At 39.4% G+C, this 26,128-nt stretch overlaps 1 protein-coding gene across 9 annotated transcripts in view; it reads right to left on the reverse strand.

Annotated features, from left to right (window-relative positions):
• The window catches only part of RAPGEF2 (Rap guanine nucleotide exchange factor 2), a 252,858-nt gene that overhangs the window by 144,463 nt on the left and 82,267 nt on the right, over window positions 1-26,128 (reverse strand). For 8 of the 9 annotated variants that reach the window (XM_042935155.1, XM_042935159.1, XM_042935162.1 and 5 more), the window contains exons 3-4: window positions 22,480-22,536; window positions 1,364-1,447 (exon numbers count right to left, since the gene is read on the reverse strand). In XM_042935155.1, coding sequence (XP_042791089.1) covers window positions 1,364-1,447; window positions 22,480-22,536 — 141 coding nt within the window. Of the gene's footprint in view, window positions 1-1,363; window positions 1,448-14,193; window positions 14,782-22,479; window positions 22,537-26,128 lie in introns of those variants that run through there. The other variant, XM_042935163.1, reaches the window with a different exon arrangement.

Here is a 26,128-nt window from a genome sequence, read left to right on the forward strand (position 1 = left end):
TAGATGCAATGCGCCTCTGGCACTCTCTCACTACCCAAGTCCCTACCTCCAAAGGCCATCCCAGTGCCTTCTATTACCACACCCAGGCATGTATAAATTGCCTCTCCCTATCTGACTCTGACATTTTATAAATGTTTGTTCATGTTTTTAAAATAAGATTCTTAATTTGTCCCTGACCCATTCAGAATTACTCATCAAGAATACAGTTAAATAGGGGCGCCTGGGTGGCTCAGTCGGTTAAGCATCCGACTTCAGCTCAGGTCACGATCTCGCAGTCCGTGAGTTCGAGCCCCGCGTCGGGCTCTGGGCTGATGGCTCAGAGCCTGGAGCCTGCTTCCGGTTCTGTGTCTCCCTCTCTCTCTGCCCCTCCCCCGTTCATGCTCTGTCTCTCTCTGTCTCAAAAATAAATAAACGTTAAAAAAAAAAAAATTAAAAAAAAAAAGAATACAGTTAAATATTTTCATGAGAGAGTGAAGTTATAGAAGGGGGGGTGGTGGGGAGCAGTCACTTTGCTTTAATAAATTTTGTCCATTTAAATATTTATTTAGTAAATTTAAATAAAGATATTTAATCTGTTAAAATGTTTTAAATTTCAGTCAAAATAAAAATATACAACTGTGAAAAATAAACAATTGGGGTAAAAAATAACTAGTAAAACTTAGTGGCTGACACCTTCAGTCAGGGAACTGAACATATGTGTGTAACAGATGAGCCCTAACCCTCCTTGGCCATAGCTGATTGGAACGAGGTGCATTATCTGCCCCAAGCCCGGCCAATCAGACTGTAGCCTGAAGAATCCAAAGAAAAGACACAGGCACTACAGTCAAATGACGGAAACATTAGGGACATAAGCTCACAAGTCAATAGTCAGCACCTGTAAGCTAAAATCACAGGGAGAAAAACATCAATAGCCTTAGAGAGCGGGGAGCCAGTCCACAGACAAATGCAAGAATGAGAGACCATATGGTCCCGAGAAGCAGAAAAGTCAACGACAGTCCCTGGCTTTCTATTTCTAGTTCCATGAGGTCTCAATGAACTTTCTTTGCTTCTCTTTAGATGTTTATGAGAGTGCCTTTTAATGGAGACAGATTTTATTCCCAATGAACAAATGTGCCCTAAACTAGCCCGATGTGTTCCTATAACAAATGGACATGTGATCAACATGTCTTTTGTTCTTTCCCTTGGTTAAAGAGATTGTAACAGTGTTTAAACATAAAGTAATCCTTTCTTAAAGATCAATGCCCCAAGGTAGTCTCTTGCTTTTTGTCAGAAGAGGAAACAACAGAATTCTGCAAAGGAACTCAATTCGACAAAGAGATTTTAAGCTTCATGGAAAATCCATTACAGAATGTCTATACAATACCTGCTTCTTGGAAGAAACATGGATTCCTTAATGAACACGGAACCAGAGAGAAGTATATACCAGCAGGTCCCAATATCATCAGGACTGAAAAGAAAAGGTAACAAAATCAGATGATTATCTATGACAACAACAACAAAATTAAACCATATATAGCACAAAGTATAGTACCCATGTTTCTTTTAGAACCGTGAAGAACAATGAAATAGCATAAAACACAGACATAAAAATACCACTATTTGACTATTGGAATCATTTTTTAAGTTACTTTTTATAAACTCCGGGGTGCCTGGGTGGCTGGCTCAGTCGGTTGAGCATCCAACTCGACTTCAGCTCAGGTCATGATCACATAGTTTGTGAGCTCGAGCCCCATATCGGGTCCTGTGCTCACAGCCTGCTTAGGATTCTCTCTCTTCCTCTCTCTCTGCCCTTTCCTCACTCTCTCTCTCTCTCTTTCTCTCTCAAAATAAATAAACTTGAAAAAAAAAGCTTCTAAAAATTATTTTTGTCTCCCCAATAAGCTAAAGATATTTATCAGTATATTTAAATGTTGTAATGTTCCTTAGACCTACTGCACCTACCATCCTAAGTTTTATCTTCAGATGTTTTGAACTGAAAATATTTTCCCTGCTTGATAAAACAAAATAGAAAGAAGTAATCAGTGAAACTCAGGTTTTCCCAACCTTTTTCCGTCTACCATGCTCGCACATTTTTCTACCACACTTGTTAGATATTCTTTCAGAATTTCTTTATGTGTATGCACAGAAGAATAGACATATATTCTCATTCTCTCCGTGGTCTGTTTTTCTTCTTACGGAGAGATAGCGTACTCTATAGTGTTCTTTCCTTTGTGGTAACTCTTAGAGATCTCTTCATGAGAAGCCGGCTTTCTTACAGATGTGCCGTATTTGCCTTGGCCAACCCCTAGTGACAGTCATTTCTGTTGTTTTTAATCATTTGCAATTATTTAAAAATATGTTAATAAAAAGTGCTTTAGGTAACCTTGTGCATACAGTATTGACTGGACCTAGTAACCAGAAATACAACTGCTGGGTCAAAGGGTACGATAAATGTCAAATTGTCTTCCACAGGTGCTCAGCAACTTATTTGCCTACTTACTTCCGCACAGCCTTACTACTACAGTTTGTTATATTTGTTTAACAAACAAATGTTTCACAATTTTAGGATAAGGGCTTATTCTAGGTGCTTAGGATACTTCAGAGAACCTCAACAACAAGGAAAAGGCCCTTTCACTCATGGAGTTTATATTCTGGTGGGACAACACAGATAATAAACAATAAAAATAATAAATTGGTAAATTATAAATCAGTGCTCTGGGGAGAGAAATTAGTACAGGGTAAGGAAAATGGGGGGTGATACCACTGGAAATGGGTGGGCAAGGTGTCAATGAGAAGAGCACATCTGAGTAAAGGAAGGGGCTGACAGCCAGCTGACTTCCTAAGGGACCAGCCTTCCCTTCCCAGCAAAGGGCAGGGAGGATCCAGAATGTTAGTGCAGAGGCTGACATGGCCTAGCAAGGACTACACGATGGTGCAGCTGAGGCAGAGTGGGGGAGGGGTAAACCATAGGGGAGCACGAGGAATTCTACCATTGAGGCTTTTTATCAATCTTTTAGGCTTTTGCCAATCTGCTTGATGACAAGGGCACCTTAGTACAATTTTTTTCATTTCTTTTTCTTCTTATTATTACAAGAGCATCTTTTTTCTTATTTTTTTTTATTTCTTTATAAAAATTGACCTTTTGGGACACCTGGGTGGCTCAGTTGGTTGAGTGTCCGATTCTTGATTTCAGTTCATGTCATGATCCCAGGGTTGTGGGACAGAGTCCCCACATGGAACATGCTTAAGATTTTCTCTTTCTCTTTCTCTTTCTCTCTCTCTCTCTCTCTCTCTCTCTCTCTCTCTCCCTCCCTCCCTTCCTCCCTCCATCCCCTGCTCACGTGCATGTGCTTGCTCTCTCTCAAAAGAAAAAAAGTCATTTTTTTCAATCTTTTACTTTTTTATTTAGAGAGAAGTGCACGTGCACAGGAGCAGGGGGAAAGGGACAGAAGGAGAGGGAGAGAGAATCCCAAGCAGGCTCCATGTTCAATGCAGAGCCTGATGTGGGGGCTCCATCCCAGGACCCGAGGATCATGACCTCAGCCAAAATCAAGAGTTGGATGCCCAACCGAGCCACCCAGGCACTCCAAAATTAACCTTTTTGAAATACGTGCTGTGAATACCTTTTTCCTCTGTTGCTTTATCCTTTGTGCTTTTTGCTATGTGTAAGTTATTTTATTTTACACAGCCAAGTTTGCCAAATATATTAGTTAGGATACAAGCTCAGCTACTAATAAAACAAAACAAAAAACTAAACACTATAGTAATGGCTTAACCAGGAGGGAGTTCATTTCTCTCTCACACATATTATAACAGCCTTAGCACCAAGGACCCAAGGCTGATATAGTAGTTCCATGGTATGAAGAACTTAGGCTCTTTCTATTGAGGGGCTTAGTCACCCCAATGCATAGCATCCATGTCATATTCTGAGGTGGCAACTCCAAACCTCACCACCGTATTCACACTCTAGCCAGGGGAAGGGGTGGAAAGGAAGTACACGGAGCATACCCCATTGTTGTAAAGAGTACAACAGGGAGATGCATGCTGCACTTGTCTTGTATCACAATGAATCACATGTGTGTGCAAGGGCGTCCTCAGCAATCTCCCCCAAGTCTGTCCTTTGGGGGGCATGTAAATAAATTCCAAAAGTTTTTAATGGACAAAAAATTCTATTTACAATTCTGAATATTTAAAAGACCAATGACTATCAAGTAATCATTTTCATTTTGTTATTTGCTTACAAACAAAGCAGCAGTTGACCACCATTTCCCCCAAGTCCAGTCTTAACCAATTTCACAACTACTTAGTCCTTGATGGCAATGCCTTGTGAAAATGTACAGAGACATATTATTGAATAGAGTTCAGTTCCAATGAAACCATAAAAGTTAAGTGATTTCTCAAATGAGAATACAAAGCACAATACTTCAGAAATAATTCATACCCTTTTCCGTCCAGATTTTAATCACTGGTTTTTGCAATCTACAATCATTTACCTAGTTTGGGGGAAAAAACTTACTCATCTTTCTTAACATAAAGTGACAACATTATTACTAAATTCTAATTTAGGTGAAGTAAAAAGTGCTCCTACAATATTCCCTTTATCACCAAAGAGAACTGAAATCTAGAAAAATAGGAAATTAAGGTAGGTCACTGCTTACCAGCTATGTGGCCTTGGCAGCTTACTAAAGTGACTGCAAGGATTAAATGAACAATGCTCATGAAATGCAAATAATAATTATTCTAGAGCTGGGGCACCTGGGTGGCTCAGTTGGTTGGGCATCCGACTTTGGCTCAGTCATGATCTCACGGTTCACGGGTTCGAGCCCCACATCAAGCTCTGTGCTGACAGCTCAGAGCCTGGAGCCTGCTTCAGATTCTGTGTCTCTCCTACTCTCTCTCTCTCTCTCTCTCTCAAAAATAAATAAAAATTTGAAAAAATTTTTGACTGAAAAACATAATTATTCTAGAGCTTTTTATCATGTACCATGGTGTAGATTAACTTTGACATAGAGAATATAACAAACATTCATTGGCTTTCTAGTTATTCTGTATCTGTCCATTTTGAAGACAAATTACTATGGATGAAATAAGTGCAAGGTTTGTAAACTCAGCTTTCCTTGGAGCTAGCTAACAGAAGATGGACTATAACAATAATAATTATCTGGAACTAATACTGGGATTTCACTTTGCCTAATGGTTGTCAAGCTTTGGTATGCTTATGAATCACTTGGGATAAGAATGCATGCTCCCAGGCTCTACCTATTCCACCCAATCCCACAATCTGTGATCACTAGGTGGGAGATCCATCACAGTGCCTTTTAAACAAAGATCCCGGGTGATTCTTATGCATGAGGCTTGTCAACTTTGAAAAATCTTTAGAAAAACTACAAGAAAAAAAAAAGTACAACTCTATCAATACCTATGCAAGTAAGTTGCAGGTGTTGTATTCAGCAGTGTTGTTTTTATTTTTTCCCCAAATAATTGTTTTATGTTTTAAAAATATGAGCTAAGTGTGTGTGGGGGGGGGGGGCACCTGGTGGCTCAGTCAGTTAAGCATCCCACTCTTGATTTTGGTCCAGGTCATGATCCCAGGGTCATGGGATGGAGCTCTGCATTAGGCTCCACACTGAGCATGGAGTCTGCTCAGGATTCTCTCTCTCTCCTCCTCTGTCCCTCTCCCTTGCTCACAATGCTCTCGTGTGCTCTTCCTCTAAAATTAATTAATTAATTAATTTTGGAGTGCATGGGTGGCTCAGTTGGTTAAGCATCTGACTCTTGATTTCAGCTCAGGTCATGAACTCATGGTCATAAGACTGAGCCCCACATCAGGTTCCATGCTGGGCATGGAGTCTGCTTAAGATTCTCTTTCTCCCACACCCTCTGCCTCTCCCCTGCATGCACATGCTCGCTCTCATGCTCGCTCTCTCTCTCTCTCTCTCTCTCTGTACACACACACACACGCATGCATATGCCAAGGGTGGAATTATGAGCTAATGCAAAAAGCTGAATCTTGGAATAAACCTGATGGCATTTCTAAATAACCTAAGACTTAACATCACCAGTGATGGATTGAAAAGAGTGGCCTAAAGATTAAAAAGGAACATACAGCAAAGTAGTACTTCACAAGTCTCTCTGATCAGCCAAAATGGACACTTAGAAAAGACCTATAATTTTTTAGACTAAACTAAGAACTATACTGGACAACCGATTTGATGCCAATACAGCCCATTCTGCAATTGACAAAATGAAAGCCACAAAGCCTAGGTGTGTGACAAGGTACTCTAAAAGCCTCCTGTTTTTTATTTCATCAACGAGGAAAAAAATGAACAAACCCAAACAAAACAAAAATTTAAACGGACCATGATTGATTCACTCCCAGTATAATTAAAAGGACTCTGAAGTAATCAAAAATGAACAATGTCCTTTAAGACAAGACTAAACCAAAATGGCAAGTGTAGACTTGGAATAACAGGGAAGAGGCAAGTGTGTAATCTGCTGTCCTTCTCTCCCCACCTTATTTCCTTCTGCTCCTCAACACAAACCCATTACTTCCGGGAGGCTCCTTTCCTGCCTGTCCCTTCCCACCTCTGCCAGTCTGTCCAAGATACTTGCCCTTCTCCATCTTCTCAATCACACTGTACCTTAAAGCAATGGCTCAAACCCTATTTCTGTAATAACATCTTCTCAGTCACTGTTTTCCAAATTCCAAAATATTTATCCCATCTAATTTCATCCTATTTTATATTTTTCTCTTTGAATTCTTAGTCCTGAGGTATTTAGGTGTCTTCCTCCAACTACACTGAATCTTTTAGACAGAACTATGTGCTGTACCAGGTAGAAACTGGGCACCATTTTAGTTATCATTTGCTCAGGTAAAGCAGATCATGTTTCTGCTTATAACCCATGGTTCCCTAACAGGAGAAAGTCCAAACCCCTTGACAAACCACGTGAAGGAAGCAGTATGTGGCTATGCAAAGGACAAAGGTTTGGGAACATATATTCTTTCCTACCAGCCATGTGATCCTGGTGAACTTAAATTCTAAGATTCTAGTTCCTCAACTGTAAAATGGGGCTACCAATACCTTTTTCACAACGTTACTTGGATTTAACAAAACAGTATATATGCAGGTTCTTGCATAATAGGTACATAAAAAATACTAGCTCTCTTCATCTCTTTTCCTCTCTTATGACCATTTCTAAAAAGGCCAATGCACAACTTTATCCTCTGCTCATAACCCCAAATATCCTATACTGCAAACTTCACCTGTTCAGCCATGCTGACTTTTTCCCCACCAAAGCCTCAGGGCCTTTGGACAAACCTGCTGTTCCAGCTTCTAAACAGTACCTTTTATCTAGTAAGCTTATTACTCATCCTTTGAATTCCAGGCTAACTACCACTTCCTCTGAGAAGTGTTTTAGTGGCTTCCAAATAAATTGAGTCACTCTCCTCCTAAGTTCCCAGAGCATTTTGTACATGCTCACATTAAACAGTTGCCAGTCATAATATTTATTTTAGGAGTCATCCCCCATTAGCTTTTAAACTCCTCTAACTCACCAGCACCCCAATATACATATATACTACACAATGCTTAATTGGCACTCAGCTATTTTCTTAATGAATTAATAATACACACCAACTCAGATATAGTATTTAAAGTGAAAGTCAAAGATGTGAATGTCAATTTACCAGTCATCAGAAAAATGAAACTAGGCTAAAAGAACTTCCTCAGCAATATCCTGTCAGTCCACACGGTGGCGATGTCTCCACATGAAAGAGCTGCGTGTGGTGTTCACATTCCTTATTTACAAAGCAGGAAGCTAATACAAGTGATCAAGTTGAAGTTGACAAGGGAGTTGAAAGAATCATTGATCACCACCCAAAGAAAACTATTTAGCTCAGCAAAGATGGCTATTAGAGAGCAAAAAAGTAACATGAAAAGGCTACTTTATTCAGTTATTAATACAATATGAAAACTTAATCAAGTTTTGTGGAGCCCAATCAACCCAAAAGGGCTGCTTATGGCAGCTTATGGTAATATAGGAAATAAAGGCAAAGTGAGGAGAGAGAAAGGTTTGTAACAAAAGAAGAGTGGCAAGAGTGGGGGAGGCAGGTGTGGGCAAAGGATACTTAGAGTAATATTGAACTCAAAATAAATATCTAAGGTGGCAAGGGGTGGTGGCCACAAACAGAAACTGAAAAAATGGTAAGAACGGTACCTTTGCAAAATCCAAACAATTTTGAACCAGAAATTAGCGCTTTGCAAGATGACCCTGACAAAATATGGCATGAGGAGGGCACTGGAGCTCCAAGAAGGAATCCCTCCCACTTTAGCAGATCAAGTGCAACGTGGCATTGGCACAAGTCAGAAGTGACCCAGGGATGCGAAGAGGCACCTCTACAGTGTTTTCTCTGGGGCAACGCTAACAAGGACATTAGAACACAGAGAAGCAAGAACACGGAAGTCATGGTGAATAAGAAAGGGTGAGGCCAGCACCAGTGAAGTGTGTGCAAACAGTGGTTAGGAAGACCAGTCGGGGAAGAGGTGGGTACACAGCAATCATAGAGAAGTTATGGACCACCAAGACCCCACACATCAAATACCCATTTTGTGGCTATTTTAGAGAGGATGTTATGCCATATTCAAACAACAAAGCTGCTGGCATCTGAGAGAAATAGAGACAGGATTCTTATCACTTGTATGTGGGTTACCGGCTCCACATCTGGGGTAAAACACCAGAAAGGGAAATAAAATGAAGACGAACAAAAACTCCAATAACTAACCGGAGACAGCTAGCCAGGAATCCCACAGGGCCAGCCACAGTGACCAAAACTAGGAAAACGCCTGTTTCTTTTTCTGCATCCACTATCTGGGCACTAGCATCCAACAAGAGGATAAAACCAGAAAACAGAAAATCTTCCTATTCTCCTTCTCCACAGCCTATCATCAGGTTCTTTCAGTGCCTCCCAACCCCCCAAGCCCCAGGCCTCTTAATCAAAGCCCTCTGCTTAAGTGCAGGTCCTTATTTCTGCTCACCTATACTTCTCATTATACTCTTCTGATGGGCTCAGATTTGACTCTCAAATATGCAATTGTGCCAAAAACCAACAAGAAAATAACTTTACTTATTTACAGCAAATTATCCTCTATCCTTTTACAGGATCCAGCAGTTCGCTCACATCAGAGGTTTTGAACATGCACTTTGTGAGCCTCTTGGGACTACACACTGTTCAACCTTCTTCTAACCATAATAGCTACTGCTATTGAGCTAAATAGGATTTCCTATGAACAAAGTGTTCCATGGCTTAAAAAAGAAGTTCTAACAATGGCGGCCTTCCAATATGCAGATGGCTTTTCTGATACACAATAATTTTAATCTTTTTCACAAATGCATTACCTCACTTTTGTTACTGGGTTTATCAAAAAGTTTAATCATTAGTTGTTTTTTTTTTCATTTTTTCTCCTCTGATGGGGCGGTAAGCTAGCTATAAGTTCAAAGACCAAATATGTATTGTTTGTGTTATTTATTTTTATATGGCCAATGGCACAAAGTACACTCACAAGATTAATTAAGGCAACATAGCATTGTAAGTGACCCTAAGAATATCAGGTCAAAAGAAAGGTAAGCCCACACCATTTTTACTCAGGCATAAAATATAAAACCTATTTTAGAAAGAGCTCTACCAAGAGTTAAAGGTTTTAGCATTTATATTTTTAACCCATAGAGAAGAAATATTTTATAATAAAATTATATACTTAATAATATTTAGTTATATATAAATTACCATACCTATGAAAAAAAACACATTTAAAAAGTAGAGCGGAACTTTTTGTTTTATTTCCTAAAAGTTCTAAATTATAAGGACATTACTTCACTTTTATAAATAAAAACTCTAGGGGAAAAAAAGCACCATTCTCACATGAAGTTCTTCAGAAAATCTTTATTCTCCATTCATTAGCAACTCAATTACAGGGGCTTGGAACCATGAAAAAGGAAAGCATCATCAGTAAGAACTCTGAAAACTGATGAAAATACTAAGGCTATTTCAGCTTCATTTGGGGGGAAAATTAGTATTTTGAAAATATTGGGAATATAGTAGACCTGTATTTTCTAAAAATCATGTTTCACTTAACCAGCAGAATGAACAACATAAAACTACTGAAGAACTAGTAAAGCTGAAAATTCTGTAGCCTCATTAATGGAGTCATTCTTAAACTTATAAAACTCATTTAAAAAATGAAATGAAGGAGTGATGTCTTGGGAGCCATTAAGTTATTCAAAACACTTCTTTTTTTGACTGAAAGAAAAAATGTCAGTGCAGATTACATATTTATTACAATACATCAATCAGTCATTCAGCTATACTGAGGGTAGAGGGATATATTCAAGGGCTCAAGAAACAATTTATCAAATTTAGAAGAGCAGCCAAATCTGAAAAAAATTGACTCTGGAAAACTACCACTAACTCGTACTTAACAGAATGCATATGAAATAATAAAGCCTTATTTATTGACTATATATTTCTTTAAATCACTAAATTTGAGAGTTCAGAGGGTTTTATTCACTAACTAGTTTTGCAAAAAAGTTGATACAAAGAATCTAACACCTAGTGCTGTCAGCTCTTTTATTACAAAATTAGACCACAATGAAGGTCTTTATTGGCTCATCTTCCTTTGAAAACGGAGTATCTTCCTTTAAAATGAATTCAAAAAATAAGAGCGAACAGACTAGTGAAAACTTCTGTTCTAGGCATAGCAAATGTAAACCTGAAACACACACACAGGGCCTGCCCTGACAGAGTTTACAAATTAAATAATTTCTAAAATGCTCTTATTTACTCTTCCATTCACCACAAATATAAAACATTGTAATTTAAAGACCGATAGTAAATATGAAAATATTATTGCTATGAAGCCTTACAGTATTACCATGTGTATATAAAACAATCTTCTCAAGTACATCTACACGTGGGTAGATGTGTACGTGCAAGCGTGTATTTGAATTTTCATATTTACCTACAGCACATGTATACCTCATAACATGCCAAGCTTGGTGGCTAAACATCCTTGTTCTACAGTCCTATGCAAAGACTAATTCTTTAAAAATATAATTTCTTCATGTAAATGAAAATCTTAGGTTTCAAAATTTTCTCCATACACACATACAAGTAAGAGAAACTATGGACACGTGGACAAAGAGGATACTTAAAAATTATGATTATATCTTGCTGAGAAAGAAAGACGATTTTAAGTATTTTGTTTCTTTTTTTTTTTTTTTAAGGAGCTAAAGCAATGTAGGTAGCAGATGAGTAATGTAAATAAAAATAATAATATAATAAAATAAAAGCCTGGCCACATCTGGAAGGAAAAAGCAGTACAAGAATTGGATATGGGCCAAAGAGTCAAAGGAGAACTTTTTTTTAAACAATGTATTTTTGTTTACCAGTTTTTTTTTTAATGTTTATTTGTTTATTTTGAGAGAGAGAGAGAGAGCATGGGGGGGGGGGGGGGCAAGAGAGGGACAGAGAGAATCCCAAGCAGGCTCTACACTGTCAGCACAGAGCCCAATGCAGAGCTGAATCCCACAGACCATGGCATCGTGACCTGATCTGAAATCAAGAGTTGGATACTTAACCAACTGAGCACCCCCGCCCCCGCACCTCCAAAGGAGAACTTTCTTAAAGATGGAAGACACACTTAGAGTCTGCAGGAAAGGGGGCAGGAGGAGAGGCCGCAAGCACAGGAGGGAACAGGAATAACCACACTGTTCAGGAAACCAGACACCTCTCCCTGCAGCCCTGGAGGGATGGGTGAATCAAGAGGCACATGTGGCCACAGATAAACGGGGTATTTGAGAACAGAAAGTAAAGCCTGAAGCAGTCTCTAGAGGAGGAGTGGGAAGGCACGAAGGGGACAGCAGTGGGCTGGCGGCCTTGCAGAGAAGTGACAATTCAGGATAGCTGCTGTGAAAACAGGAAACCAAGTCAATAAATGAAAAGGCTGCTACAAGCAATGAGGGCTGCAGCTGAGGCTTGAAGTTTTAAATTGCACATTTACAGATTTCAATAAAAAATGCTTTAAAAAGACTGGATAAGCCTCAATGCAGCTTTTTGTTTTGTTTTGTTTTCAATGGAGGAACAATTTCCTCTCCTGCAATAAAGAAAGGTAAACCCCCTAACAAAATGTTACACAAACTCTTTTGGAAACCGAAGCATTCAGACAGACATATATGTGGAAAGTTAGCACAGAAATACCGTTACACATATTTGTCACATGGGTGTGGGGGTGCATGTGTCCACTTCTAAAAAACTATAATGGTTGAGTTTCTGATCCAAAGGTTTTTAGCGCTTCAAATGTAACTATAAATTAAACTGAAATCGTGAGGATGGCTGGCCCCTAAAGAAAAACTGAAGCTGAAAGGACATATTGCTTATCTCATTTCTTAAATTCTTCAGGCAAAAATATCCCTAAAGTTCCTCAGGTTAGGAATTTACATCATCCAACTTGGTACTCCTAAGCAAGCAAAATAGCTAGCACATAGTAGATAACATGTGAAAGGAAGGCAGAAATTACTTGATAGTCTCATCCACTGTACTAAGTTCAACTACTTTTATCTATCTTTCTAGTACAAATATTGAATTCTAAGTGGTCAAATTCTAAATTTTTACAAATTCAAATTTATCAGAACCACAAATCTCCCCCTAACCTTGATACATCTTAAAGTGGCATTTTTGTCATCCTGTTGGTTTATGCTAAAACAGGAACACCATGGGAGTTAGACATCACTACCATAATTCCTTCAAACAAAAGTTTAAAGCAGCTAAAAAATTGGGAGACCAAAATGTAAATTATCAAAACACTGATGACAATGATAGCATTTTTATACACTTATTATGTATGCAATGCTCTACATATTTTACACATAGTACTGATATTATCCTAACACCAACACTAAAGGGTAGGTACTAATATTATTGTTTCCATTTCATAGATAAGAAAAATGAGGTACAGAGTTGGATCAAAAGACTATTACATTTACCTGGTGAACGCATTAAAGCCATAGACTTAGAAGTTACCAGTACACAAACATAATAAGGAAAAAAAAATACTCATCTCTTGATCATAAAACCATACTCTAGAAGTCTTTGATAGTCTGACTAGACTATTCTTGAAGCCCAAGGGAGACCAAGAACAGACAAGTAATGTCCCTCATGAGTTAATAATAACAGATCCCAAAAAGAGGGACAGTATTATTAAATTATCACAGATTTATATACACCACAAATACAAGTGTTCTTTAATTTTCAAAGCTGCATTTACACAAATTGGTAAGAGCAGGAACATGTCTCTTCAAGGGTTACAGAAGAAAATGCTGCAATTACCCTTCATCACAAGATTGGCCAATTACTAGGAATCTGATTAAGTGATCTACAATAAGTCTCTGTGAATTTCTGGTCTTACGAAATCATGATCTCCTGAGTATCTATAGACTTTCGCTGCTCACTAACACTGTCACCTAATTCTAACTAGTCAAAAATAAGCAATTGCTACAATCAACTTTATATACAAACTCTAGCCTAATGCAATCAATTTAGGGTTATCTAACACATGGCTTTGCATTATCAACAAGCATAGCTCACATTTACTGTCTAAACTGCCTTAAAAAAAAAAAACTCAGATATATTTAAAGACACTGTAAACTTCAGTTTAAATGAACTGTATGTAAGAATTATTAGGGACTCAGAATAATGTAGGTAGAACTGAAGGTGGGTTTCATCACCCCTGGGGAAGCCAGCAGCAGGGAGAGATGATGTGCTTGTACTAACTTGCACACAAGAAATATCCTTGTTTTATGGTGCCATTTCTTATGATGGCATGAAAAAGGCCGGAAAAAAGTTGGTGATTGGCATAACAGCTAACATGGCAAAATCACAATGTCCAGGCTCAAATCCATATCACACTTTCAGCAATGAGACCTTAGCAAGTTCCTTAGCCTCTGAAAGCCTCAATCCCTTCATGTGTAAAACTGGGTTGATGATAACAGCTACCCCACAAGTCAGCTATAAGGAATAAGTATAATAATGCATATGAAGCACTTATTAGAGCATGTGGGACACAGGAAGTACTTGTTTAAATGTTTGCTATTACCTCATCATCATTACTACCAAAACCATGTTTTAACGGAGGACAAATTAATAGAAAGTTTGTCACTTACTGCCACTAGAACTTCTTCAACGAATGTTAATACTATTCATCAGAGGTTTCCAACCCTGATATCTGTACACCCATTCCACTGATAGCTTCTAATTGCTCCTAAAAGAAACAAATATTCTAAGATATTTATATCTTGAATTCTTCAAGAATAAATATGGTAAGGGCTTTGCCTCTTGTTAAGTTTTCTCATTAGCAAATATATCCTGGTTACTATTCTTCTACATTTGATGTACATTCTTTTAAGCTCTAGACTGGATATTTACAATTGCCTGTTAAACAGCCCCTAGATGTCAGAGTTTCGGAAGTTATAACTTTACATCCTAGGTCAGCTCCACCTGCATCTTCTTTCTAAACTCCATCTCTGACTGCCCCATTCTTTCAGTTGGCCTCAGTTCAAGCATCACCCCCTCATATTACTTCAACTGTCTTCTCACTAATCTCCCTGCCCAGCCACTCAATCAAATCCACCTTTGTATTTTCAAGTATCATCTTTGAGAGGAAGAATGGGGAGGCATTTGGTCACATCATTTTGCTGCTTGAAAACTGGCAACCTAGCTACAGATTAAAAGAGACTAAAGAGAGAGTTGGAGGGAAGATGGTGGCGTAGGAGGACGCTGGGCTCACCACGCATCCTGCTGATCACTCAGATTCCACCTACACCTGCCTAAAGAACCCAGAAAACCGCCAGAGGATTAGCAGAACGGAGTCTCCAGAGCTAAGCGCAGACGAGAGGCCCACGGAAGAGGGTAGGCAGGGCGGCGAGGCGGTGCGCACTCCAGGGACTGGCAGGAGGGAGCCGGGGCAGAGGGGCGGCTCGCCAGCCAAGCAGAGCCCCCGAGTCTGGCTGGCAAAAGCGGAGGGGCCGGACGGACTGTGTTCCGACAGCAAGCGCGACTTAGCGTCTGGGAGGTCATAAGTTAACAGCTCTGCTCAGAAAGCGGGAAGGCTGGAGGACAAAGGGAGGGAGAGCTGCTGAGCCCCCGGACGGCAGAGCTCAGCTTGGCGGGGAACAAAGGCGCTCGCCAGCGCCATCTCCCCCGCCCATCCCCCAGCCAAAATCCCAAAGGGAACCAGTTCCTGCCAGGGAACTTGCTCGCTCCGCGCAAACACCCAACTCTGTGCTTCTGCGGAGCCAAACCTCCGGCAGCGGATCTGACTCCCTCCCGCTGCCACAGGGCCCCTCCTGAAGTGGATCACCTAAGGAGAAGCGAGCTAAGCCTGCCCCTCCTGCCCCCGTGCACCTTGCCTACCCACCCCAGCTAATACGCCAGATCCCCAGCACCACAAGCCTGGCAGTGTGCAAGTAGCCCAGACGGGCCACGCCACCCCACAGTGAATCCCGCCCCTAGGAGAGGGGAAGAGAAAGCACACACCAGTCTGACTGTGGCCCCATCGGTGGGCTGGGGGCAGACATCAGGTCAGACTGCGGCCCCGCCCACCAACTCCAGTTATACACCATAGCACAGGGGAAGTGCCCTGCAGGTCCTCACCACTCCAGGGACTATCCAAAATGACCAAACGGAAGAATTCCCCTCAGAAGAATCTCCAGGAAATAACAACAGCTAATGAACTGATCAAAAAGGATTTAAATAATATAACAGAAAGTGAATTTAGAATAATAGTCATAAAATTAATCGCTGGGCTTGAAAACAGTATACAGGACAGCAGAGAATCTCTTGCCACAGAGATCAAGGGACTAAGGAACAGTCCCGAGGAGCTGAAAAGTGCTTTAAACGAAATGCAAAACAAAATGGAAATGACGACAGCTCGGATTGAAGAGGCAGAGGAGAGAATAGGTGAACTAGAAGATAAAGTTATGGAGAAAGAGGAAGCTGAGAGAAAGAGAGATAAAAAAATCCAGGAGTATGAGGGAAAAATTAGAGAACTAAGTGATACACTAAAAAGAAATAATATACGCATAATTGGTATCCCAGAGGAGGAAGAGAGAGGGAAAGGTGCTGAAGGGGTACTTGAAGAAATTATAGCTGAGAACTTCCCTGAACTGGGGAAGGAAAAAGGCATTGAAATCCAAGAGGCACAGAGAACTCCCTTCAGACTTAACTTGAATCGATCTTCTGCACGACATATCATAGTGAAACTGGCAAAATACAAGGATAAAGAGAAAATTCTGAAAGCAGCAAGGGATAAACGTGCCCTCACATATAAAGGGAGACCTATAAGACTCGTGACTGATCTCTCCTTTGAAACTTGGCAGGCCAGAAAGGATTGGCACAATATCTTCAGTGTGCTAAACAGAAACAATATGCAGCCGAGAATCCTTTATCCAGCAAGTCTGTCATTTAGAATAGAAGGAGAGATAAAGGTCTTCCCAAACAAACAAAACCTGAAGGAATTTGTCACCACTAAACCAGCCCTACAAGAGATCCTAAGGGGGATCCTGTGAGACAAAGTACCAGAGACATCGCTACAAGCATAAAACATACAGACATCACAATGACTCTAAACCCGTATCTTTCTATAATAACACTGAATGTAAATGGATTAAATGCGCCAACCAAAAGACACAGGGTATCAGAATGGATTAAAAAACAAGACCCATCTATTTGCTGTCTACAAGAGACTCATTTTAGACCTGAGGACACCTTTAGATTGAGAGTGAGGGGATGGAGAACTATTTATCATGCTCCTGGAAGCCAAAAGAAAGCTGGAGTAGCCATACTTATATCAGACAAACTAGACTTTAAATTAAAGGCTGTAACAAGAGATGAAGAAGGGCATTATATAATAATTACAGGGTCTATCCATCAGGAAGAGCTAACAATTATAAATGTCTATGCGCCGAATACCGGAGCCCCCAGATATATAAAACAATTACTCATAAACATAAGCAACCTTATTGATAAGAATGTGGTCATTGCAGGGGACTTTAACACTCCACTTACAGAAATGGATAGATCATCTAGACACACAGTCAATAAAGAAACAAGGGCCCTGAATGATACATTGGATCAGATGGACTTGACAGATATATTTAGAACTCTGCATCCCAAAGCAACAGAATATACTTTCTTCTCGAGTGCACATGGAACATTCTCCAAGATAGATCATATACTGGGTCACAAAACAGCCCTTCATAAGTTTACAAGAATTGAAATTATACCATGCATACTTTCAGACCACAATGCTATGAAGCTTGAAATCAACCACAGGAAAAAGTCTGGAAAACCTCGAAAAGCATGGAGGTTAAAGAACACCCTACTAACGAATGAGTGGGTCAACCAGGCAATTAGAGAAGAAATTAAAAAATATATGGAAACAAACGAAAATGAAAATACAACAATCCAAACGCTTTGGGACGCAGCGAAGGCAGTCCTGAGAGGAAAATACATTGCAATCCAGGCCTATCTCAAGAAACAAGAAAAATCCCAAATACAAAATCTAACAGCACACCTAAAGGAAATAGAAGCAGAACAGCAAAGGCAGCCTAAACCCAGCAGAAGAAGAGAAATAATAAAGATCAGAGCAGAAATAAACAATATAGAATCTAAAAAAACGGTAGAGCAGATCAACGAAACCAAGAGTTGGTTTTTTGAAAAAATAAACAAAATTGACAAACCTCTAGCCAGGCTTCTCAAAAAGAAAGGGGAGATGACCCAAATAGATAAAATCATGAATGAAAATGGAATTATTACAACCAATCCCTCAGAGATACAAACAATTATCAGGGAATACTATGAAAAATTATATGCCAACAAATTGGACAACCTGGAAGAAATGGACAAATTCCTAAACACCCACACGCTTCCAAAACTCAATCAGGAGGAAATAGAAAGCTTGAACAGACCCATAAGCAGCCAATAAATTGAATCGGTCATCAAAAATCTCCCAACAAATAAGAGTCCAGGACCAGATGGCTTCCCAGGGGAATTCTACCAGACATTTAAAGCAGAGATAATACCAATCCTCCTCAAGCTATTCCAAGAAATAGAAAGGGAAGGAAAACTTCCAGACTCATCTATGAAGCCAGTATTACTTTGATTCCTAAACCAGACAGAGACCCAGTAAAAAAAGAGAACTACAGGCCAATATCCCTGATGAATATGGATGCAAAAATTCTCAATAAGATACTAGCAAATCGAATTCAACGGCATATAAAAAGAATTATTCACCATGATCAAGTGGGATTCATTCCTGGGATGCAGGGCTGGTTCAACATTAGCAAATAGATCAACGTGATACATCACATTAACAAAAAAAAAGAGAAGAACCATATGATCCTGTCAATCGATGCAGAAAAGGCCTTTGACAAAATCCAGCACCCTTTCTTAATAAAAACCCTTGAGAAAGTCGGGATAGAAGGAACATACTTAAAGATCATAAAAGCCATTTATGAAAAGCCCACAGCTAACATCATCCTCAACGGGGAAAAACTGAGAGCTTTTTCCCTGAGATCAGGAACACGACAGGGATGCCCACTCTCCACGCTGTTGTTTAACATAGTGCTGGAAGTTCTAGCATCAGCAATCAGACAACAAAAGGAAATCAAAGGCATCAAAATTGGCAAAGATGAAGTCAAGCTTTCGCTTTTTGCAGATGACATGATATTATACATGGAAAATCCGATAGACTCCACCAAAAGTCTGCTACAACTGATACATGAATTCAGCAAAGTTGCAGGATACAAAATCAATGTACAGAAATCAGTTGCATTCTTATACACTAACAATGAAGCAACAGAAAGACAAATAAAGAAACTGATCCCATTCACAATTGCACCAAGAAGCATAAAATACCTAGGAATAAATCTAACCAAAGATGTAAAAGATCTGTATGCTGAAAACTATAGAAAGCTTATGCAGGTAATTGAAGAAGATATAAAGAAATGGAAAGACATTCCCTGCTCATGGATTGGAAGAATAAATATTGTCAAAATGTCAATACTACCCAAAGCTATCTACACATTCAATGCAATCCCAATCAAAATTGCACCAGCATTCTTCTCAAAACTGGAACAAGCAATCCTAAAATTCATATGGAACCACAAAAGGCCCCGAATAGCCAAAGTAATTTTGAAGAAGACCAAAGCAGGAGGCATCACAATCCCAGACTTTAGCCTCTACTACAAAGCTGTCATCATCAATACAGCATGGTATTGGCACAAAAACAGACACATAGACCAATGGAATAGAATAGAAACCCCAGAACTAGACCCACAAACGTATGGCCAACTCATCTTTGACAAAGCAGGAAAGAACATCCAATGGAAAAAAGACAGTCTCTTTAACAAATGGTGCTGGGAGAACTGGACAGCAACATGCAGAAGATTGAAACTAGACCACTTTCTCACACCATTCACAAAAATAAACTCAAAATGGATAAAGGACCTGAATGTGAGACAGGAAACCATCAAAACCTTAGAAGAGAAAGCAGGAAAAGACCTCTCTGACCTCAGCCGTAGCAATCTCTTACTTGGCACATCCCCAAAGGCAAGGGAATTAAAAGCAAAAGTGAATTACTGGGGCCTTATGAAGATAAAAAGCTTCTGCACAGCAAAGGAAACAACCAACAAAACTAAAAGGCAACCAACGGAATGGGAAAAGATATTTGCAAATGACATATTGGACAAAGGGCTAGTATCCAAAATCTATAGCTCATCAAACTCCACACCCGAAAAACAAATAACCCAGTGAAGAAATGGGCAGAAAACATGAATAGACACTTCTCTAAAGAAGACATCCGGATGGCCAACAGGCACATGAAAAGATGCTCAACGTCGCTCCTCATCAGGGAAATACAAATCAAAACCACACTCAGATATCACCTCAGGCCAGTCAGAGTGGCCAAAATGAAGAAATCAGGAGACTATAGATGCTGGAGAGGATGTGGAGAAACGGGAACCCTCTTGCACTGTTGGTGGGAATGCAAATTGGTGCAGCCGCTCTGGAAAGCAGTGTGGACGTTCCTCAGAAAATTAAAAATAGACCTACCCTATGACCCAGCAATAGCACTGCTAGGAATTTATCCAAGGGATACAGGAGTACTGATGCATAGGGGCACTTGTACCCCAATGTTTATAGCAGCACTCTCAACAATAGCCAAATTATGGAAAGAGCCTAAATGTCCATCAACTGATGAATGGATAAAGAAACTGTAGTTTATATACACAATAGAATACTACGTGGCAATGAGAAAAAATGAAATATGGCCTTTTGTAGCAACGTGGATGGAACTGGAGAGTGTGATGCTAAGTGAAATAAGCCATACAGAGAAAGACAGATACCATATGGTTTCACTCTTATGTAGATCCTGAGAAACGTAACAGAAACCCATGGGGGAGGGGAAGGAAAAAAAAAAAAGAGGTTAGAGTGGGAGAGAGCCAAAGCATAAGAGACTGTTAAAAACTGAGAACAAACTGAGGGTTGATGGGGGGTGGGAGGGAGGGGAGGGTGGGTGATGGGTATTGAGGAGGGCACCTTTTGGGATGAGCACTGGGTGTTGTATGGAAACCAATTTGACAGTAAATTTCATATATTAAAAAAAATAATAAAAAATAAATAAAAAAAAAAAAAAGAGACTAAAGAGTGGGGCGCCTGGGTGGCTCAGTTGGTTAAGCATCTGACTTGCGGCCAGGTCATGCATGATCTTGTGGTTCGTGAGTTCGAGCCCCACGTTGGACTCTGTGCTGACAGCTCAGAGACTGGAGCCTGCTTCGGATTCTGTGTCTCCCTCTCTCTCTGCCCCTCTCCCACTCACTCACTCACTCTCTCTCTCTCAAAAATAAATAAAAACATTAAAAAAGAGAGAGACTTAAGAAAAGTATCAACCAATAAACAAACTGTAAAAAAAGATTTTTTGAGACAAAGAGATTTTGAATATTTTCAAGACATTACAGAATTATTTCTTAAGGTTTGGTAATAATATTGTTGGTTAAGATTTTTTTTTTTAAGTCTTTATCTTTTAAAGATAAAGATACATAACAAAATAAAAAATATGGATGAATTGAAATGTCTGGATTTACTTAAAATAATCCAGTAGAAGGCGGAAGCAGGAATAAGAGATGGAACATAACTGGCCAGCAGTAACAATGTTGGATGATGCGTACATAGGGTCCATCATACTACTGTCTCCAATATTGTGAGCATTTATATATCTCCATCACACAATGTGATTTAGGAGGAGGAAAAACTCATTTCCAATGGCCTAAAGAATCACGACTGGTATTTTTAACAACACATTCACAAGCAAACATGGTTGCAGCCTGACTCTTGATTTGTCATCTTGAAGCACACCGCATGTCAATTGCCCTAAACTTGCCATAATATTGAAAACATCAGACCAGGCCCTTCCCTCTCTGTATCCCCACACTTACGCTGCTCCTTCTGCCAGGAAAATCTCTCTAGACCACCAGGTACACTTTTGAGACCTAGTTTAGAGGGCCGCATCTCTGTGACTCTCCCTATTTACCTCAAGGCTTCCCCTGTACTTCTCCATCCCTCAGTACCTATCTGTATTCTCAGTTACTTTGGTTGGTTACTTTTTGTTGCTGTTGTTGTTGTTGTTTTCCTTTTATTCTATTTCTGCCCCCTTCAAGATACTATAATTTTACCCTCCTTAAGGGGAGAAGCTGGATTTTATTTCAATAAATGTTCCCTATAATACGTATGGAAAGCAGTAATTATGTATTTAATAAGTGTTTTGAAAAACAAAGTCAACAGAACAACAGTGAGTCATGGCAAACATAAAATAATATGCCCAGTAATCCAGTTTATATATCCTTAATACAATAATATTTATCTACTATATGCTTGTTACATTCTTTAAAAAAAATTGTCATTTTTTTCAAGGTAATGTTATACATCTTGAAAGAAATATCAGTATTATTTCTAGGACAAACTATGCCCAAAGGGATGTGGGCAGGCTATTTTCCTATTTCTGAAAGAATTATAAACTAAAATATAACATTTATGCTATCGTTACATCTCATTTGGTGTGGTTGCAGGAATATGTATTTTGTTCTGTTTGAAATAGTATACTATTTCTTATTTCATAAAGATAAAAATGTCAAAATACTCCATAATATGAAATAACATCTCTGAACCACAAGTGAGAGATATATGGGTATAGATGTGAACTTAGCAAAGGACTGTAAGCTTTTCCTTTATGACAGGTAGTAGTTGCAATGTTTTACATTTCTAAACTACAAAAAAATGAGTTAATGCAAAATTAAGGTAATGATGACTTAGCCGTTACAATACTTCTATGATACTTTAAGGAAATTATTTAGTTGCTGCAGTATCCACTATACAAAGAGAAAGGAAACACCTACTAGTATAAAACTTCATTCGCTTCGTGTCTTTCATATCTCACAGTTTCGCACATTAACCTGTAAAAAAAAAAAAAAAAAAAAGACATGAGTTCGACATACCTCATGAAAAAACATACTAATAGTTTAAAAACATAAAAGAGACATGTAGTCTAAAAAGTTAAGATTACTGTATATGAACTGTCACAATCATTTATTAGCCTCAAGACACATATTTTTGGTACCTAGGTGAACAAAATAAAATAAAATCTGGTAAAGAGATACTAGAAAAAAGTTTGTTATATGTCAATTTTGTCATGTTTATTGTATAGGGAACAAAATTGTATGTGTTTTATTAATGTTCTCTGAAATAAGCAGAAAATGAGAAATAACCTAAAAATCAGAAAGGAGAGCCTCTTAATTTAAAAAATGGTAATGTCATTCATGCTGATGTTATTTAACAGCATGTAATTTCAGACAAAAGTAGGTTTTTATTAACTCAGTATTTTCATGACTAACGACTAATGGAAGGCTTTATAACTTAAAGATTTATTTTGGCTGATTCATTCTTAAGGAAAAAATTACAGAAATTATGGAAAATATGAATAAATGTTTAAACATCCAAAATTACCATAAGAACAGCATCTTCAGGAAACATCCTATTATATTAACCCCAAGTAAAATTTCCAAAAAATACAGAAATGCAAAAGAGAAAATGACTATTCCTACTTACGAAGAAACTAGCAAATAAAAAATTGGCCATAAAACTGATTAGTTCAACAGCACTTCCATTTTGGTCAATGGGCTAGTGGTCCACAGCTTGTGCAATACTGGTATTAGCCTACAGCCATCTTTCCTGCTGCTAAATCCAATAAACACCACATACTCTTGATTTTTCACTTGAAAACAACTCTCTTGGATATTCTTTTCCTTGTTCTTCTTACTCCACCACCTTAACTTTACAGGTCCTCTCAAACCCTTACTTGAAACATTCCAACAGAGTATCACTTAACTCCAGGAGACATCAAACCTTGAATACACATCATTAATATATATATATATTTTTTAATAGACTGAATCACACCAACTCTTCATAAGAAAGGATAAGAATCATAAGTGATAGGCCTAAAAATACCTGGTCTTCTATTACATAACAGCTCTGCCTTATTTCCTGTAAAAAACAAAGAATCCTTGCCCCAACCTCTTCCCTGGATCTTTCCTTCTCCTACAGTAGACCCTGCATTCCTTCAGGCTTACCTCCATCTCCAACATCACCATCCATTTCTACCTCTCTCCTGAACCACTTCCTTTAATATATAAACACATCTGTGGCGCCTGGGTGGCTCAGTCAGTTAAGCCTCTGACTTTGGCTCTGGTCACGATCTTGCAGCTCATGGATTTGAGCCCCGCATCGCGCTCTGTGCTGACAGCTCAGAGCCTGGAGCCTGCTTCAGATTCTGTGTCTCCCTTTCTCTCTGCTCCTCCCCTACTTATGCTTTGTCTCTCTCTCTTAAAAATAAACATAAAAACATTTATATATATATATATAAATATAAACACATCAGCCTCACCTATTGTGTGGGGGAGGAGGACACCTCTCTTGACCATATATCCTCCCCTCCAGCTATTATCCACATTTTGCTTTACCCATGACAGAAATTCTCCACTTAGACTGTCTATATATTCTACCTCTATTTTCTCACCTTCTTATCACTCCTCCACCATTTGCTCCCTGAAAATGCATAGGCTCTAAAAGTTATTAGCATTCTCTGTGTTATCTTAATTCCACTTCCCAGGAACATTCGATGACTCCTTTTTTCCTTACACTGTCATCTTCTCAGAGGCTTCCTGTCTTCGGTCTCCTGATTTTCCTCTTAACTTCTTGGTCATTTTTTCTGTCTCCTTTGGATTCTCCTCCCATTCCGTTCCTGTACCTGACTTTTGAGTGTTATCAGCTCTCTTCTTCTCTGCACCGTGTAATTTCATACGTTCTGTGATTTTAAATTTAATTTATAAACTGATGACTTCCAAAACAATGCCCCACACCTAATCTCTCACCATGATATCCACTCATCTAAATGCCCACTCAACTAGCCACTGGCTGTGTACTTGCCATTTCATGTTCAAAATGTCCAAAGAGATCTTAAATTTCTTCTCCAAAATTTGCCTTTCCACCATCAGTACCCAATTGTTTAGGCCAAAAACCTTGGAATCATTATCCTTGACTCCTCCCTTTTCTTCATATCCCATCTTTCTGCCAGCATCTGTTTCCAAAATATATCCTCTCAAACTGACCGAGTCTACAAATGTAGATTTCTGCTTCTACTTTTGCACATCTCTTGTCTATTCTCCACATGGCTTCCAGAGAAATCTTTCTAACTCAGATCATCTCACACCTCTGTTCTTAATCTCTGCTACCTTTGGAAGAAATCCAAACTCCTTATCCTTGGTGCCTTCATGCACCAAGACTGTTCCCATGGCCAGGCATCTGGGGCATCAATACACTGCAGAGATTTCTGCACAGCTGCAACGACTCAAATGTTACTTCCTTTGACTACAAAGTCAAAGCAGCCCAGCACCCATTCTTGCCATATGTATGGTAAGTGATGGAAGACTTGTTTGTACAAGCACACTCTGAATGCCCCTGTTAATCACTATCTTGTGAATGTGGAGATCTCATCCTCCCTCTGTGTTCCCATCAAGCAGAATATGCAGAAGAACATGTTATTCAGGGTTCAAGGTCAGGGTCTCAGGGAGTGGCTTACCAGGAACATCTCCTTTGTAACAAAGAATGTCTGGATGACAGGCCTTGAGCTCCTTGGAACACTGGCCATGCAGGGAGGGGAAGGGCTACAGATAGTTGCTAGGCTAGTTGCTACAGTATAAAAGCTTGCTGCATGTATATCCCTGCAACAAGATGCTTTGTGTCCAGTCTGCCACTTCTGGACTCCCTATCGTATATTTCCCCAATAAACCTATGTCTCACTGGCTATCTCTAGGTCATTTCTTCTGCCTCACAGAACAATCACCCACCCCTGACTTAGAGTGTGCTGGGGTATGATCACACAACTGGTGAGCCAGCCAGGAAGCCAAGAAAAAAAACCCATGAGCACCAAGATGTGGGAAAAGGGAATAGGGAAATTTGCAGGGGAAAACCCAGGTTGGCCATCCACACCTACGTGGAGCCCTATAGCCTTATCTTTGATGGACAAGCCCACCACATGAGTACAGGGATGCCCCTGAAAATACCTAAGGGTCTAGAGGAAATATTGACCAAGATTAATTTGACTAAGAAAAGGATGAATGGTCAAGTGGCTGCTGCCACAGTTGGGTGACCCCTCCTAATGGTTGCCCATGTAGCTGTCGTGAAGAAAGTTATGCCAACGACAGAAGAAAATGCATTTAAAGAGGAAAGCTAGATTAACACAAATGAAACTGCAGAGACCTTGATAATCTGCTTGAGGGAACAAGATGTTAAATTAATAACTGTTGGCACACCCAACTGAAGGGTGGTAAATTGCCTGGCAAACGAGTCCGGCAGTTATCTCTTAGCCGGCCTGGGATCCCAAGTTGTAGGACGCAACTAGAGTTCTACTGAGGAACAGACGAATTAGAACAAGCCCATAAAAACCCCCATTCTCTTGGCTCAGCCTATTAACAACCAAGATGAAAG

The sequence above is a fragment of the Panthera leo genome, chromosome B1 (genome assembly GCF_018350215.1).
Source record: "Panthera leo isolate Ple1 chromosome B1, P.leo_Ple1_pat1.1, whole genome shotgun sequence".
NCBI classification, from domain to species: domain Eukaryota; kingdom Metazoa; phylum Chordata; class Mammalia; order Carnivora; family Felidae; genus Panthera; species Panthera leo.